General features: G+C 43.0%; 1 protein-coding gene across 2 annotated transcripts in view; it reads right to left on the bottom strand.

Moving 5' to 3' along the window:
• Positions 1-19,558, bottom strand: part of LOC311105671 (5'-AMP-activated protein kinase subunit gamma-2-like) — a 124,162-nt gene that overhangs the window by 81,227 nt on the left and 23,377 nt on the right. For both annotated transcript variants that reach the window (XM_084147888.1, XM_084147886.1), the window contains exon 3: positions 16,846-17,122. In XM_084147888.1, coding sequence (XP_084004014.1) covers positions 16,846-17,122 — 277 coding nt within the window. The remainder of the gene's footprint in view (positions 1-16,845; positions 17,123-19,558) is intronic.

Genomic DNA, 19,558 nt, shown 5'->3' with positions numbered 1-19,558 from the left:
TTCCTTTTTTAACTGTTGCTTGAGCTGCGACAGCCGCATGTTGGGGTTCTCTTTTTTAAGGAGGGGCATGTTCAGCTCCTCGTACGCAGCGAACGCTGCCTTCACCCTGCGCTCGGGGTGGCGGTCGAGCTACTTCATCACACTCACAACCGTAAGCTATTTTCTGTAATTGGCTCGCCATTAACTTGTAAATAATTACCTTGTTGTGAGTTTATTTTCCTGTAATAATGAAGACAAATGAGCTAGTGAAGACGTTGTCAGCTATATGATATGGTCATTATTTGAACTGGCTAGCAAGCTAACTTAACATTAGCTAGCTAGCTAACAAGCTAGAAACTAACCAAAACATTGTTTAGAAAGTTACTTTTAGTTGCCTGGATTGCTAGATTGATATATACTAAATTCATTTTTAAAAGGGTGGATTTATTGGTGTTAAAATACACTTGTTATGCTATTTTGGACCACCAGGTTGCTGATGTCATGCAGCCTGTAGTTTTTGTGTTTATACTTTTTCATAACGACAACGACAAGTTTGATGTCGGACAAAAATAGAATGCTCATGATGTCACTGCGACAACTGTCGATAGACGTAGTATAAACCAGCCTTTAGTCTTGAAACCTTTGGTTGTTTAGTGCATGGCCTCACGTGAATCCTTAAAGAGATGTGTGGGGCTACGGCTTAAGAGGGTGTGAACGATGCTGAATGGGTGTAGACAAAGAAGAGCTCTCCAGTAGGTTTACCAAAAGATTCAAGGGCCATTTTCTCAAAAGTGAGGTTACAAGTTGATCAACTTTCACAACAGAATTACTTTCCCATTGTTCCTCAACTGTATTGTATGATATACACTTTTCTAGCTCTGAGTCTCTACTTTTATCTAATGTAAAAAACACAATTTCAAATTTTGCTACATAAGACTGAAACGAGCCGGTCTGTCACAAATGTGGTGGTCAGTGCATAAACTAGTTATGTTGAATATATATTTGTCTGAAAACTAACTAGTCGCCAATTGTTGACCATGGTGTAATCATAGCTAGCTAACCAGCTGCATACCGGTAAGCTCAGAGTACAGCTAGCGTTGCAAATTAACTCGCTAGCTGAGTTGTTTTATTAGAAAACGGCTGAGATAACTCAAATCCTGTAGCTGGCTAGCAAGTCCACATCGGCGACAATGTTATTGGCAGCAGGTAGCAAGGCACTTAACCCTAATTGCTCCTGTAACTCGCTCTGGATAAAAGCGTCTTCTAAATAACTAAAATGTAAAATGTATTTGGGGAGCGGAAATGTTAGATTAGTCTTTTACTTTCAGGATACATTTAATTGAAGTGTGTGGTTACTACTGGTTATGGATATGAGGCGAGAGAAATTGTCTGCCATGTTTGTTGTTTTGGTCAAGGCTTGGCGTATCAATACTTTGACGTCACGTACTACTTCAGTGAGTGATTAAGCTGTTTTATAATACGTCTTAAAACAAATACTTATTTTATTTTGATACATACACGTTGTGTAGGCATGAATCATCGAAGTTAATGGGTTAGTGAATAAAGATTGTACAGTAAGTAGAGTTTCCTTTGCAGTAGATGCTTTTTCAAGTTTAGTATATTAAATAATATAATAATATGCCATTTAGCAGACGCTTTTATCCAAAGCGACTTACAGTCACGCGTGCATACATTTTTGTGTATGGGTGGTCCCGGGGATCGAACCCACTACCCTGGCGTTACAAGCGCCGTGCTCTACCAGCTGAGCTACAGAGGACCACTGTCCTGTAACTGTAACAGCTACACATATCACTGGGACATTGGAGCACGCACATCAGAACCACTCAGTAAAGGGATGAATACTTCCGAGGGGAACAAATCTTCTCTCACCAATTCTGTAGTCTCCCAAGAAAACCTATCTGATCACGCCTCATTGTTAGTGCCACATTTCTCTGCAAACCACGCATTCAACCTCATCCTGGATCTCCCCACCAATGTCTACGTTCTGTGGCTGATAACGACCAGAGCGAGATGGTTAGCTTTAGAGTTCTTCATCTTCAACCTGGCTGAGTCGGAGATGCTCTACTGCCTGAACAATGCCCAGGCCTTAATTAAAGAATATGTCTTCGTAAACAAATCACTTTGCATGTGTATGGATTTTTGGATGGTTTTATGACCACTATTCGTTCCATGTTCATATGCTGCATCCGTGTGAAGCGCTACCTAGCGGTGGTCCACCCTGTAACCTTCCTGAAGTACAAACCTCTGAGGTACAGGGTAGGGTGCTCTGGGCTGGTTTGGCTGATGGTGCTTCGGTCCTGCTTGGCTTCCACATTCATGACGTTTACAACACTGGTCTATTACTTCTAGCCGTGTTCTGTGTGAATCTGTTCTGCTGCCTTGCAGTCCTCTGGGCTCTGCAACGCCCCAGACTAGGGGACAGTGAGGGAGAGGGAGGGTACAAACCCAATGATGAATCAAATCAGTGATCATCGTGTCTATGGTTGTGAGTTATCTTCCATTGATCCTTATCATCCTTTCTATAAATCACTTAGAATTCGGGAAGGTTATTCTGTCCACTTACATTGCCTTCTCCATCTCGATCATTACTGGGTGTGTGAAACCACTCCACAGGGCTGGGAAAATTGCCCTGTACCAATACTTCCTGAGGAGAAAGTTTACATCCTGTGTACAACTTATTTGGTAACCCTTTATTTTACAACTCTGTATTTACCAGGTAGTTACTTAGAAATTGCACAGTCACTACTACTATAGTTACAGCTACTTATACAATCAATACTACCGTTACTACAGTCACCGCTACTTCTACTGCAGTAAAGATTACAACTTTTTTCATTACAATAATAATACCTTTAGACATCTGAAGCAAGCACACACATTTTCTTCAGGAAATATAACTAACGCAAAATGTTCTGATGTCATTTGTATTTATTTAATCCTTTGCTTATTGTTAGTTTTTTATTTTGTTTATATTTGTCACGCTTTATGTTACCTAACGTAGCAGGCATAAAAAACACAGCCTGAAACTAGATCCCCTACATACTGGTCTTGACGGCAATAAAAAAAATAACTGTAAGATGGAGTGCCGCTTTCCATTTCCCCTGAAAACCGTTGGGGACTCAGCAAAAGCTATGTATGTAATGTAGATTTAATTGTTGAAATGTTCATATGTGTACCTTTTTTAGGTATACTTCTTTTTCCAAACTCTCCTGTGCTGTAGCCCTTTCCTGCAGTCAAATGACCAAATCGCCCTCTAGTGGCCTCATGGGGTAATGTTAATATTTTTCATAATTTCATAATGAATAAACATTTGTTTTTTAACGCAGAAAATCCGATGTTTCTATGTGATGTACAGTGAGGGAAAAAAGTATTTGACCCCTCTGCAAAACATGACTTAGTACTTAGTGGCAAAACCCTTGTTGGCAATCACAGAGGTCAGACGTTTCTTGTAGTTGGCCACCAGGTTTGCACACATCTCAGGAGGGATTTTTGTCCCACTCCTCTTTGCAGATCTTCTCCAAGTCATTAAGGTTTCGAGGCTGACGTTTGGCAACTCGAACCTTCAGCTCCCTCCACAGAGTTTCTATGGGATTAAGGTCTGGAGACTGGCTAGGCCACTCCAGGACCTTAATGTGCTTCTTCTTGAGCCACTCCTTTGTTGCCTTGGCCGTGTGTTTTGGGTCATTGTCATGCTGAAATACCCATCCACAACCCATTATCAATGCCCTGGCTGAGGGAAGGAGGTTCTCATCCAAGATTTGATGGTACATGGCCCCGTCCATCGTCCCTTTGATGCTGTGAAGTTGTCCTGTCCCCTTAGCAGAAAAACACCCCCAAAGCATAATGTTTCCACCTCCATGTTTGACGGTAGGGATGTTGTTCTTGGGGTCATAGGCAGCATTCCTCCTCCTCCAAACACGGCGAGTTGAGTTGATGCCAAAGAGCTCGATTTTGGTCTCATCTGACCACAGCACTTTCACCCAGTTCTCCTCTGAATCATTCAGATGTTCATTGGCAAACTTCAGACGGGCCTGTATATGTGCTTTCTTAAGCAGGGGGACCTTGCGGGCTCTGCAGGATTTCAGTCCTTCACGGCGTAGTGTGTTACCAATTGTTTTCTTGGTGACTATGGTCCCTGCTGCCTTGAGATCATTGACAAGATCCTCCCGTGTAGTTATGGGCTGATTCCTCACCGTTCTCATGATCATTGCAACTCCACGAGGTGAGATCTTGCATGGAGCCCCAGGCCGAGGGAGATTGTGTTTATTCTATTTGCGAATAATCGCACCAACTGTTGTCACCTTCTCACCAAGCTGCTTGGCGATGGTCTTGTAGCCCATTCCAGCCTTGTATAGGTCTACAATGTTGTCCTTGACATCCTTGGAGAGCTCTTTGGTCTTGGCCATGGTGGAGAGTTTGGAATCTGATTGATTGATTGCTTCTGTGGACAGGTGTCTTTTATACAGGTAACAAACTGAGATTAGGAGCACTCCCTTTAAGAGTGTGCTACTAATCTCAGCTCGATACCTGTATAAAAGACACCTGGGAGCCAGAAATCTTTCTGATTGAGAGGGGGTCAAATACTTATTTCCCTAATTAAAATGCAAAACATTTTTGACATGTGTTTTTCTGGATGTTTTTGTTGTTATTCTGTCTCTCACTGTTCAAATAAACCTACAATTAAAATTATAGACTGATCATGTCTTTGTCAGTGGGCAAACGTACAAAATCAGCAGGGGATCAAATACTTTTTTCCCCTCACTGTATATGGTAGCTCATCAATGCCAACACTTGGTCTGGAATGTAATTACATGCTAGCATGGCAAGTAGCTAATGTTAGCCAGCTGGAGCAAGCTAGGTAGCACCGGTTCTCCATATGAAGTTGAGAAATAGTGCATTGTGGGTAGTTCAGAAGATATCCGGAAGTACAGTGGCTTGCGAAAGTATTCACCCCCCTTGGCATTTTTCCTTTTTTGTTGCCTTACAACCTGGAATTAAAACAGGTTTTTTGGGGGTTTGTATAATTTGATTTACACAACATGCCTACCACTTTGAAGATCCATTCTTCAAGGCAAAACTGCTCCAGCTCCTTCAAGTTGGATGGGTTCCGCTGGTGTACAGCAATCTTTAAGTCATACCACAGATTCTCAATTGGATTGAGGTCTGGAATTTGACTAGGCCATTCCAAGACATTTAAATGTTTCCCCTTAAACCACTCAAGTGTTGCTTTAGCAGTATGCTTAGGGTTATTGTCCTGCTGGAAGGTGAACCTCTGTCCCAGTCTCAAATCTCTGGAAGACTGAAACAGGTTTCCCTCAGGAATTTCCCTGTATTTAGCGTCATCCATCATTCCTTCAATTCTGACCAGTTTCCCAGTCCCTGCCGGTGAAAAACATCCCCACAGCATGATGCTGCCACCACCATGCTTCACTGTGGGGATGGTGTTCTCGGGGTGATGAGAGGTGTCGGGTTTGCGCCAGACATACCGTTTTCCTTGATGGCCAAAAAGCTCCATTTTAGTCTCATCTGACCAGAGTACCTTCTTCCATATGTTATTTTGGCGAACACCAAACGTGTTTGCTTATTTTTTTTTTTTAAGCAATGGCTTTTTTCTGGCCACTCTTCCGTAAAGCCCAGCTCTGTGGAGTGTACGGCTTAAAGTGGTCCTATGGACAGATACTCCAATCTCCGCTGTGGAGCTTTGCAGCTCCTTCAGGGTTATCTTTGGTCTTATTGTTGCCTCTCTGATTAATGCCCTCCTTGCCTGGTCCGTGAGTTTTGGTGGGCGGCCCTCTCTTGGCAGGTTTGTCGTGGTGCCATATTCTTTCAATTTTTTTATAACGGATTTAAAATGATGCTCCGTGGGATATAACCCAACCCTGATCTGTACTTCTCCACAACTTTGTCCCTGACCTGTTTGGAGAGCTCCTTGGTCTTCATGGTGCCCCTTGCTTAGTGGTGTTGCAGACTCTGGGGTCTTTCAGAACAGGTGAATATATACTGAGATCATGTGACAGATCATGTGACACTTAGATTGCACACAGGTGGACTTTATTTAACTAATTATGTGACTTCTGAAGGTAATTGGTTGCACCAGATCTTATTTAGGGGCTACATAGCAAAGGGGGTGAATACCCCTATTTTGTTGCATTACAACCTGTAATTTAAATTGATTTTTATTTGGATTTTATGTAATGGACATACACAAAATAGTCCAAATTGGTGAAGTGGAATGGGAAAAAATAACTTGTTTCAAAATAATGGAAAAGTGGTGGAAAAACGCCAAGGGGGCTGAATACTTTTGCAAGGCACTGTAAGTTAATAAATATGTAAAAAACACAGAACATGTAGTTTTAGGTAACCAGATTGTGTCTACAACTAAGTTACTAAGTCTTTGACCACATTGTGTTGTTACTTTGGTGAGTAAAAACTCATGCTTCCTGCCCTTTAAATACATTTAAAATAAGTGCACACATATTTTCTTCTGGGAATGCACTTTTTTTTTTTTTATGGGCCACTGGGGAAGGCAATGATGGCAACTACAAGTCGAGATTGACTCTTATTTGCATTTGATTGCCTACTTGTCTCAATAGTCTCAGAAAATAGTGAAAATACATACGCACACCCACCCAAACATTAATGGAGGTGAAGGTGAAGGGTTGAAAGAAACTGCAGCGCGAAAGAGGAACTGGCTGAATCTACATAAGGTCAAAGCCACATTTGTCGTTGCAAAAAATCACTAAGGGAGACTTTAAATCAGTGTGCTAATGCAGGTACTTCCCGTTCTACATTGGGCAATAAATAGTTGCAAGAGGAATAGCCAGCCTTAACAGTGAGTAAAATGACAGAGAGATTGTGTGTGTGCACAGCAGGCGACTGGGAATGAGCTTGGTGGTGTTACATAAGTGTTGCCATTAGCATCAAATCGCCCACACTGCTGCCGACACTGACGCCTTCCATTCTCACACATCCACCACAGTAACATAACCAGAATGCTGTGAAATCATTCTAAACACATTTTCTGTGCTGTCGAATACCCTTTCTCAGTCTCCAATAGTCTATGTGCCGGGGGACTAGGGTCAGTCTGTCCTATCTGGTGTAATTCTCCTGTCTTATCTGGTGTCCTGTGTGATCTTAGGTATGCTCCCTCTAATTCTCCCATATCCCTCCCTCCCTCCCTCCCTCCCTCCCTCTGAGCCCTAGGACCATGCCTCAGGACTACCTGGCCTGATGACTCCTGGCTGTCCCCATCCCCAGTCCACCTGGTCATGCTGCTGATCCAATTTCTGAGGTTCTGCCTGCGGCTATGGAACCCTGACCTGTTCACCGGACGTGCTGCCTTGTCCCGAATCTCTCTCAATTCAATTCAATTCAATTAAATTCAAAGGGCTTTATTGGCATGGGAAACATATGTTTACATTGCCAAAGCAAGTTAAATAGATAATAAACTAAAGTGAAATGACAATCAGAAATGAACAGTAAACATTACACTCACAAAAGTTTCAAAGAAATAGAGACATTCAAATGTTCTTCACTTTTCTTGTGGTAGCAGGTCACAAATCTTGCTGCTGTGATGGCACACTGTGGTATTTCACCTAATCGACATGGGAGTTTATCAAAATTTGATTTCATTTTCGAATTCTTTGTGGGTCTGTGTAATCTGAGGATAAATATGTGTCTCTAATATGGTCATACATTTGGCAGGAGGTTAGGAAGTACAGCTCAGTTTCCACCTCATTTTGTGGGCAGTGTGCACATAGCATATCTTCTCTTGAGAGCCAGGCCTGCCTACGGCAGCCTCTCTTAATTGCAAGGCTATGCTCACTGTGTCTGTACATAGTCAAAGCTTTCCTTGATGTTGGGTCAGTCACAGTGGTCAGATATTCTGCCACTGTGTACTCTCTGTTAAGGACCAAATAGCATTCAAGTTTGCTCTGTTTTTTGGTTAATTCTTTCCAATGTGTCAAGTAATTATCCCAATTGGTTGTGTCCAATTGTGTTGCTGTCCTGAGTCTCTGTGGGGTCTGTTTATCCCGAGTGGCGCAGTGGTCTAAGGCACTGCATCGCAGTGCTAGCTGTGCCACTAGAGATCCTGGTTCGAATCCAGGCTCTGTCGTAGCCGGCCGCGACCGGGAGACCCATGGGGCGGCGCACAATTGGCCAGCGTCGTCCAGGGTAGGGGAGGGAATGGCCGGCAGGGATGTAGCTCAGTTGGTAGAGCATGGCATTTGCAACGCCAGGGTTGTGGGTTCGATTCCAGTATAAAAAATGTATGCACTCACTAACTGTAAGTCGCTCTGGATAAGAGCGTCTGCTAAATGACTTAAATGTAAATGTAAATGTAAAATGTTTGTGAACAGAGCACCTGGACCAGCTTTCTTAGGGGACTCTTCTCTAGGTTAATCTCTTTGTAGGTGATGTTTTTGTTATGGAAGGTTTGGGAATCCCTTCCTTTTAGGTGGTTGTAGAATTGAACAGCTCTTTTCTGGATTTTGATAATTAGCGGGTATCATCCTAATTCTGCTCTGCATGCTTTATTTTGTGTTTTATGTTGTACACAGAGGATGTTTTTGCAGAATTTTACATGGAGATTCTCAATTTGGTGTTTGTCCCACTTTGTGAATTCTTGGTTGGTGAGCGGACCCTAGACCTCACAATCATGAAGGGCAATGGGTTCTATAAATGATTCAAGTATGTTTTGCCAGATCCTAATTGGGATGTCGAATTTCCTTTTGATGGCGTAGAAGGCCCTTCTTGCATTGTCTCTCAGATCATTCACAGCTTTGTGGAAGTTACCTGTGGTGCTGTTGTTTAGAGAGAGCTATGAACCGTTTTTTGTGTGCTCTAGGACAACGGTGTCTAGATGGAATTTGTATTTGTGGTCCTGTTAACTGGACCTTTTTTGGAACATCTCTCTCTACCTCTACCTCTGTATGCTCGGCAATGAAAAGTCAACTGACATTTACACCTAAGGTGCTGACTTGTTGCACCCTCTATAACCACTGTGATTATTATTTGACCCTGATGGTCATCTATGAACGTTTGAACATCTTGAAGAACGATCTGGCCTTAATAGCCATGTACTCTTATAATCTCCACCTGACACAGCCAGAAGAGGACAGGCCACCCCTCAGAGCCTGGTTCCTCTCCACGTTTCTTCCTCGGTTCCTGCCTTTGGAGTTTTTTCTAGCCACTGTGCTTCTACATCTGCATTGCTTGCTCTTCTGGATTTTAGGCTGGGTTTCTGTATAAGCAAGTTGTGACAACTGCTGATGTAAAAAGGGATTTATAAATACACTACCAGTCAAAAGTTTTAGAACACCTACTCATTCAAGGGTTTGTCTTTCTTTTTTTTCTTTTTTCTAACTATTTTTGACATTGTAGAATAATAGTGAAGACATCAAAACTATGAAATAACACATTTGGAATCATGTAGTAACCAAAAAAGTGTTAAACAAACCAAAATATATTTTATATTTGAGATTCTTCAAAGTAGCCACCCTTCGCCTTGATGACAGCTTTGCACACTCTTGGCATTCTCTCAACCAGCTTCATGAGGTAGTCACCTGGAATACATTTCAATTAACAGGTGTGCCTTCTTAAAAGTTAATTTGTCGAATTTCTTTCCTTCTTAATGCGTTTGAGCCAATCAGTTGTGTTGTGACAAGGTAGGGGGGTATACAGAAGATAGCCCTATTTGGTAAAATACCAATTCCATATTATGGCAAGAACAGCTCAAATAAGCAAAGAGAAATGACAGTACAACATTACTTTAAGACATGAAGGTCAGTCAATACGGAAAACTTCAAGAACTTTGAAAGTTTCTTCAAGTGAAGTCGCAAAAACCATCAAGCGCTATGATGAAACGCCAGGGTTGTGGGTTCGATAAAATAATGTATGTGCTAACTGTAAGTCGCTCTGGATAAGAGCGTCTGCTAAATGACTAAAATGTAAATGTAAAATGAAATGAAACTGGGTCTTATGAGGACCGCCACAGGAATGGAAGACCCAGAGTTACCTCTGCTGCAGAGGATAAGTTCATTAGAGTTACCAGCCTCAGAAATTGCAGCCCAAATAAATGCTTTACAAGTAACAGACACATCTCAACATCAACTGTTCAGAGGGGACTGTGTGTCATGGTTGAATTGCTGCAAAGAAACCACTACTAAAGGACACCAATAATAAGACTTGCTTGGGCCAAGAAACAAGCAATGGACATTAGACCGGTGGAAATTTGTCCTTTGGTCTGGAGTCCAAATTTGAGATTCTTGGTTCCAACCGCCATGTCTTTGTGAGACTCGGTGTGGGTGAACGGATCTCCGCATGTGTATTTCCCACTGTTACGGATACAGGTATCCTGTATGTGTTTTTCCTCTCCTTCTGCCCTAATCACAGGTGTCCTTTGTGTTCCTGATTGGTGGTTGTTGGGGTGTCCCACCTGTCCGACATCCGTTTGTCTGCTGATTGCTGAGGTGGACCAATCAGTGGACATTCCTCTGCATTGCACCACCTGTTTCTGGTTTTTCACTCACACCTCCCATTGTTTTAAAAGCCAGTCAGTTGTGTTTGCTGACAGAGACTATTTTTCGTACGTGAGTATGGATACTGTGGTGTCCTGTTTTTTGTGTACTCACTCATTTGCTGGTTACTCTGTATGGTAACTATGTTGTGTGTTTCTGAGAAAAGGGGGATTTAGCAAGTTGACCTTGGGCATACATTACCCGTAGAAAGAACATTGTCTAAAAACATTAGTTAGACCTGAGCGGACCACCCACTGTATTTTTGTATGGTTAGCAGTAGCTCAGCGGTTCTTGAGGCAGGCAAGATCAGTTTAAGTTTTTTTTTTTTTGGTGGCCTTCCTAAGCCAGGATTCAGACACTGCTAGAACATCAGGGTTGGCAGAGTGTGCTAACGCAGTGAATAACTCAAACTTAGGAAGTAGACTTCTGATATTTACATGCAAGAAACCAAGGCTTTTGCGATTACAGAAGTCAGCAAATGATAGCGCCTGGGGAGTAGGAGTGATACTGAGGGCTGCAGGGCCTGGGTTAGCCTCTACATCACCGGAGGAACAGAGGAGGACTAGAATAAGGATTCGGCTATGCTTGGGATCATTGTCCATTTGGAAGACCCATTTGCGACCAAGCTTTAACTTCCTGACTGATGTCTTGAGATGTTGCTTCAATATATCCACATAATTGTCCTTCCTCATGATGCCATCTATTTTGTGAAGTGCACCAGTCCCTCCTGCAGCAAAGCATCCCCACAGCATGATGCTGCCACCCCCGTCCTTCACGGTTGGGATGGTGTTCTTTGGCTTGCAAGGCACCCCCTTTTTCCTCCAAACATAACGATGGTCATTATGGCCAAACAGTTATATTTTTGTTTCATCAGACCAGAGGACATTTCTCAATATTATCTGGTTATGTCGGATATCGGACTCGTTTTACTGTGGATATAGATACTTTTGTACCCGTTTCCTCCAGCATCTTCACAAGGTCCTTTGCTGTTGTTCTGGGATTGATTTGCACTTTTCGCACCAAAATACGTTCATCTCTAGGAGACAGAACGCGTCTACTTCCTGAGCGGTATGACGGCTGCGTGGTTCCATGGTGTTATACTTGCGTACTATTGTTTGTACAGATGAACGTTGTACCTTTAGGCATTTGGAAATTGCTCCCAAGGATGAACCAGACTTGTGGAGGTCTACAATGTTTTTCCAGAGGTCTTGGCAGATTTCTTTTGATTTTCCCATGATGTCAAAGACATTTACATTTACATCATTTAGCAGACGCTCTTATCCAGAGCGACTTACAAATAGAGGGCACTGAGTTTGAAGGTAGGCCTTGAAATACATCCACAGGTACACCTCCAATTGACTCAAATGATGTAAATTAGCCTATCAGAAGCTTCTAACGCCATGACATCATTTTCTGGACTTTTCCAAGCTGTTTAAAAGGCACAGTCAACTTATTGTATGTAAACTTCTGACCCACTGGAATTGTGATACAGTGAATTATAAGTGAAATAATCTGTCTGTAAACAATTGCTGGAAAAATTACTTGTGTCATGCACAAAGTAGATGTCCTAACCGACTTGCCAAAACTATAGTTCGTAAACAAGACATTTGTGGAGTGGTTGAAAAACGACTTTTAATGACTCCAACCTAAGTGTATGTTAATTTCCAACTTCAACTAACTAGATAGATTAGATAGATTACGGCCCCGAATCTGCAATATAAATAATAAAATGTAGCTCCGGTAACATGGGTCATATTTCAACAGTTTGGGCTAGAGCAGGGGTTTCCAACCTTTTCTTTCATAAAGGCTACTTCATACCATGCGAGCTACTTATACGCAGCATATTTTATTATTGTGTAGGCCGAATTTAATGAACAGAAACAAATAACAGCACTGCATACAAAATGCAATCTATTAGTTATTATATCATATAAACATTAATAATTGAAAATGACAAATTACCCAATGGATCATGATAATTTTCTGGGGGGAAAAAAAGTGGGGGTGCAAAAACATACGTTTGCACCCTTATTTTGAAAGTGGGGTTTCAGCTGCTCCGTTTGCTCCATTGCTCAGGCGCCTATGCACCTCACACCATCTCAGGTACCGTAGCACATAGCGACGAGCAGTGGAAAACTAACAACACAACTTGGAGATAGATCACAGATTTCAACAGGAATCACTTTAGTCCATGTCAAATGAGATTTGAAGTTATAAGAGATCATTTTTAAAATTGCAAATATAAGCTAAAAACTGTGACAGACAAAACAAATGCAAATGTCATTGAACCATAGCAAACAAACAAATGGAATAGAGTACATTTCGGGGGGGGGGGGGGGGGGGGGTTAGCAGCAACTTTTCCTCTGGGTCAAGACTTTGTGCAAATGTGAGGTAAACTCTGGAGACACAAATACAAACTCTGCTGAGTCACGATGTCAGTACACACACTAGGCGAGTTACTTTTGCATTGCCCAGTGCTCCGGGTGGGTGGAGATTTAGGACCAACGGAATGGTCTAAACTGCACAAACTCCGCCCACCCGGGCCACCGGGGGATTGCAAAACGAACTCGCCCACTGATGCAGTATGACTCTGCCAGGGGAGGGGCGGATATATATCGACCTATGAAATGACCAGCCTATAAATACCATAGAGAGAAAAGTTGATATTGAACTAAGTTGGACTGTCACATGGTATAAGGTAATTCCAGTGTCTACCCATGTTTTGCCTTCCAGGCCCAATAGCGGAGGTGCATAAAGATAGCAGCCCCCATGCACTTACCACCAATTCCTTCTTTTGCTGAGTTCACTCTATTATACATTGCTCTCAGTTACTTTTTTTTTTTTATGGTCGTTAGCAGAGTATATAGGATCCCAATTTTAGCTTCCAGACACCCGCAATAAAAATAAATAAAAAAGTTCATTGTGCTGTACAAACTCAGTGGATAGTGTTCAAACAATTACATCATATCTGAATTCTCCCATCTTTATGCACCTTCGCCATTGACCATTTTGATGCCAGAGGGACTGAATGTTGCTCCTGGGTCTGATTAGGGAAATCCAGTGGGAAGTGAGCTGGCAACCAGAAGGTTGCTGATATCAAATCCTAGATGCCATTGCCTGCCTTTGTGCCCTTGAGCAAGGCACTTAATCCCCGCGAACAACAGCTCCCCGGGCGCCCATTGTGGCAGCCCAACTCACACTCCAAAAAATATGTTATATGTACAGTGAGGGAAAAAAGTATTTGATCCCCTGCTGATTTTGTACGTTTGCCCACTGACAAAGACATGATAAGTCTATAATTTTAATGGTAGGTTTATTTGAACAGTGAGAGACAGAATAACAACAAAAAAATCCAGAAAAACGCATGTCAAAAATGTTATAAATTGATTTGCATTTTAAATTAGGGAAATAAGTATTTGACCCCTCTGCAAAACATGACTTAGTACTTGGTGGCAAAACCCTTGTTGGCAATCACAGAGGTCAGACGTTTCTTGTAGTTGGCCACATGGTTTGCACACATCTCAGGAGGGATTTTGTTCCACTACTCTTTGCAGATCTTCTCCAAGTCATTAAGGTTTCGAGGCTGACGTTTGGCAACTCAAACCTTCAGCTCCCACCACAGATTTTCTATGGGATTAAGGTCTGGAGACTGGCTAGGCCACTCCAGGACCTTAATGTGCTTCTTCTTGAGCCACTCCTTTGTTGGCTTGGCCGTGTGTTTTGGGTCATTGTCATGCTGGAATACCCATCCACGATCCATTTTCAATGCCCTGGCCGAGGGAAGGAGGTTCTCACCCAAGATTTGACGGTACATGGCCCCGTCCATCGTCCCTTTGATGCGGTGAAGTTGTCCTGTCCCCTTAGCAGAAAAAAACCCCCAAAGCATAATGTTTCCACCTCCATGTTTGACGGTGGGGATGGTGTTCTTGGGGTCATAGGCAGCATTCCTCCTCCTCCAAACACGGCGAGTTGAGTTGATGCCAAAGAGCTCGATTTTGGTCTCATCTGACCACAACACTTTCACCCAGTTCTCCTCTGAATCATTCAGATGTTCATTGGCAAACTTCAGACGGCCCTGTATATGTGCTTTCTTGAGCAGGGTGACCTTGCGGGCGCTGCAGGATTTCAGTCCTTCACGGCGTAGTGTGTTACCAATTGTTTTCTTGGTGACTATGGTCCCAGCTGCCTTGAGATCATTGACAAGATCCTCCCCTGTAGTTCTGGGCTGATTCCTCACCGTTCTCATGATCATTGCAACTCCACGAGGTGAGATCTTGCATGGAGCACCAGGCTGAGGGAGATTGACAGTTCTTTTGTGTTTCTTCCATTTGCGAATAATCGCACCAACTGTTGTCACCTTCACACCAAGCTGCTTGGCAATGGTCTTGTAGCCCATTCTAGCCTTGTGTAGGTTTACAATCTTGTCCCTGACATCCTTGGAGAGCTCTTTGGTCTTGGCCATGGTGGAGAGTTTTGAATCTGATTGATTGATTGCTTCTGTGGACAGGTGTCTTTTATACAGGTAACAAACTGAGATTAGGAGCACTGCCTTTAAGAGTGTGCTCCTAATCTCAGCTCGTTACCTGTATAAAAGACACCTGTGAGCCCGAAATCCTTCTGATTGAGAGGGGGTCAAATACATATTTCCCTCATTAAAATGCAAATAAATTTATACCATTTTTGACATGCATTTTTCTGGATTGTTTTGTTGTTATTCTGTCTCTCATTGTTCAAATAAACCTACCATTAAACTGATCATTTCTTTGTCAGTGGGCAAACGTACAAAATCAGCAGGGGATCAAATACTTTTTTCCCTCACTGTATCAGTATGGATGACGGATCACCACCTCAAGCTGAACCTTGGCAAGACGGAGCTGCTCTTCCTCCCGGGGAAGGACTGCCCGTTCCATGATCTCGCCATCACGGTTGACAACTCCGTTGTGTCCTCCTCCCAGAGTGCGAAGAGCCTTGGCGTGACCCTGGACAACACCCTGTCGTTCTCCGCTAACATCAAGGCGGTGACCCGATCCTGTAGGTTCATGCTCTACAACATTCGGAGAGTACGACCCTGCCTTACACAGGAAGCGGCACAGGTCCTAATCCAGGCACTTGTCATCTCCCGTCTGGATTACTGCAACTCGCTGTTGGCTGGGCTCCCTGCCTGTGCCATTAAACCCCTACAACTCATCCAGAATGCCGCAGCCCGTCTGGTGGTCAACCTTCCCACGTTCTCTCACGTCACCCCGCTCCTCCGCACACTCCACTGGCTTCCAGTTGAAGCTCGCATCTGCTACAAGACCATGGTGCTTGCCTACGGAGCTGTGAGGGGAACGGCACCTCCGTACCTTCAGGCTCTGATCAGTCCCTACACCCAAACGAGGGCATTGCGTTCATCCACCTCTGGCTTGCTGGCTCCCCAACCTCTGCGGAAGCACAGTTCCCGCTCAGCCCAGTCAAAACTGTTCGCTGCTCTGGCACCCCAATGGTGGAACAAGCTCCCTCACGACGCCAGGACAGCGGAGTCACTCACCACCTTCCGGAGACATTTGAAACCCCACCTCTTTAAGGAATACCTGGGATAGGATAAAGTAATCCTTCTACCCCCCCCTTACCCCACCCCACCCCACCAAAAAAAAAAACATTGTAAAGTGGTTATCCCACTGGCTATAAGGTGAATGCACCAATTGTAAGTCCCTCTGGATAAGAGCGTCTGCTAAATGACGTAAATGTAAATGGGAGGTGAGAGACGAAAGGCTGGCAAGCCAAGCAAAAAGTACATCCCCCCGGCAAGCAAGTTCACCACCAGCCCACCAGAATGAACATCTCCTCTGACAACAACAATATCCATCTCTAGACTATAGAATAAATAAATAAATCATGATAGAATGCAACTAAATGATGCCTTTTATGTCAAATGATGATGGATACCACAATAATACCCATAGGACAGCATATCCACACGGTTCACCCGCCACAACCTACAGGAACGAGCATCACCTCCTCAACCACATGCCCAATACACAACGCAGGCATTTCCGTCTACCATCCTAAAACAACCTAAAAGTACACAAACACTAATTACCACAGCAGCAGAGGAACAATTTGAGCCATGTTGTAGTTTGTATTCCCTCCCCCCACACATACTGTGCATATGTGATCGACCAGAGTTTGAATCCATTTTTTCCTGCTCGCCACAGTACTGTATTAGCCCTTAGAGCTAAAACCTAGGCATTAAGTTGGGGAGATAACAACTCTACAGGTTTGCATAACATATGAGCGTGGTTCACAGAACCAACCCTGTTAGACATAGAACAACTGGTCTTACCTTTCCTGGCCCTGGAGAAGAGCTTGATGCTGACGGGAGAGGTGGAGGTGGAGTTAGAGTCCCTGGAGGAGGAGCGGAAGATGCCGCTGAAGCTCAGGCGACGAGGCGACTTGGGTGGGGAGTCCTGGTGGGACGAAGGGTAGGGGAATATGGTTTTGGGGGAGCCCGGGCTGTTCTTGGTCCTGGCAGGGGCCGACTTGGGACTGGAGGGCCGACTGAAGGGCCCCCGCGTGAAGAAGCCTTTGGTCGGGCTGGCTGAGTGGCAACTCCCATCACCCTGAGGTAGAAAACAAAGAGTTTACTGATTGCTTTGTAGGTAACAAGGCTTTTTTGCGCTCTTTCGACAACACAGCTTTGCAGCAGTGAGACGAGAGAGTAACGATTAAAGATCTAGAGACAATGTTTAATCACAGAGTAGGAGCCTTCACTTTGGTGGCTAAATTCCAATGTACAATTCTATATAGACATTCAACTACTCAAATTAGACAGAGCTGGAACCTATTAACAATTTAAAGGGGGACTGAGAAGAGGGAAGGGACTGAACTTTTATTTCACGCCATTCCTGGTTAAGAGGAAATAGCTCCCCTTCTCTGTTTCAAGAGATAGACAACCAGGTTGAACATGTTTTCTTGATTTTATCTACCACTTTGCCATGCATGGGGGGTGTCCAATCTACAATGCTCAAAGGCAGGGACTTTGTAAAGCCAAAATAATTGGTTCAATGTCAAAAGTATACTGTTTCTGATTTACAGGTTCCTTGTAATGTTTTCCTCGTCAGATAGAAAACTGGTTACTAGCAAGACTACGGATCATTTCTAAATCAGGGACCTTCTTGAAAATATGAATTTACGTGCCAAAAAAAGTATACTGTAAACTTGCCCCTCTTAGTAAACAATAGAGTTAGAGATGCAATGAAGACAGTCTGTTGTTCTTTCCACTAGGTTAAATATTGCAGAGTGTGGTTTCACTGTCTGAGTGTGTCTGGGATTTCAAGTTGATTCCCAGAAATGCATTTCAGGTCTTCGCTGAATAATTACAAATGTTCAAGTCGTTCTGAGTCAGAGCTTCCGACTTGAGGGCAAATAGTCCATTATTATTATCCGATGAGAGATGAGAGCCAAAGGCTGGTGAGTAGATTCACCCAGTATAATCAATGTGAGGAGTGACTCAGCCTTAGCCTTTCTAAATATGAATATGCATATGGACACAACACAGATGGCTTCAGGGTTGCATCAAATCATATACAAAACTTTTAAGTCATGCAGTAAGAATGTAGAGATTTTAAATCATACATATGAAGAACATTTTACTAAGAAAAGGTGAGTGTAGTTTGAATGGACTGCTCATTCTTGTAGTGCTACTTTTGGAACGTAAGCCACTAGGGCTGCGTTTACACAGGTAGCCCAATTCTGATATTTCTTCCACTAATTGGTCTTTTGACCAATCAGATATTTTCACATCAGATCTTTTTCCAGAGCTAGTCTAATTAGTCAAAAGACCAATTAGTGGGAAAAATATCAGAATTGGGCTGCCTGTGTAAACGCAGCTTAGGTCTATTACTCTGACGGAGAAATCAGTGAAGTAAATAAAGTTATAGGATTCCACCCCTTTCTCATGTTCAGGTGTTACAAGCCTTTCAGTCACACATGCACTGCGGTTTAAATCAGGAGATTACAAAACATGCTGGCATACTCTATTTAAATAACATTGCAGCCTCATGTTGTTGACCTACTTCTAAATCTTAAGCCATTCCCATGGCAAAGTTAGAAAAACACGGAGTGCTTTTGGAACCACTAGGTGTGTGTTTACACAGGCAGCCCAATTCTGATATATTTTCCACTAATTGGTCTTTTGACCAATCACATCAGATCTTTCCACATCAGATATTTTTCAGAGCTAGTCTGATTGTGAAAATAATCTGGAAAAATATGAGAAACAATGCATGGCCTTTATTTGCTATAAACCTACTCTTCTGTATTAGGTACAGTTCAGCAACTCGGGTTACAACAATCAGTATGGGAAACCATGGGCATAAAATAGGATATGTACTAAATGTACTAAAACCTTGGGAGGAAATCAACAGATGGAAATTAATAAATGTGATCTACTACACTCCATTTCCTTAAAAGCTATCAGCTTATCTTTTTCAACAGCCTTGACTGGTTTTCTTGTTTTTTTCCCTGATTCATAGTCGGCCCTGTAGCTTCTGCTACAAATCCAGGAAAAAAATGGTCCGACCTTCATGCTCCAAGGTGAGAGACACAGGACGACACAGAGAGGATTCTGGGTGAGGTAAGACTCTTGAGCCAAACAAACACTGCACTAGAAGGGAACCACTAGCAGTGCTCTTTCTGTTGTTAACATTCCAACACACACACACACACACACACACACACACACACACACACACACACACACACCTTCACTCTGGCAACAAAACAATGGAGAATGATAGGTATAGGTCTACAATACAACAGTTTCATCTAGCATTGTATAGGCAAGACCTCGCTTATAGCTCTCTTGCCATCCACTTAAAATAGTTTGGCTTCTATTGGCTTCAATTGATCCTATTGGTGCTAGGCTGTTCCTCTGAAGGACAGACTGCCAAAACAGTGTTCATGGATGACTGTCTATAACAGTAGGTTCAACAACACAAAGAGTTAAAGACTTCATTCCAAACCAGGTTATTAGAACAGAGTGTAGCTTTATCCAA

The sequence above is a fragment of the Coregonus lavaretus genome, assembly GCF_964263955.1.
Source record: "Coregonus lavaretus genome assembly, chromosome: 2".
Lineage (NCBI taxonomy): Eukaryota > Metazoa > Chordata > Actinopteri > Salmoniformes > Salmonidae > Coregonus > Coregonus lavaretus.
This window is presented reverse-complemented; position numbering and strand designations above follow the sequence as displayed.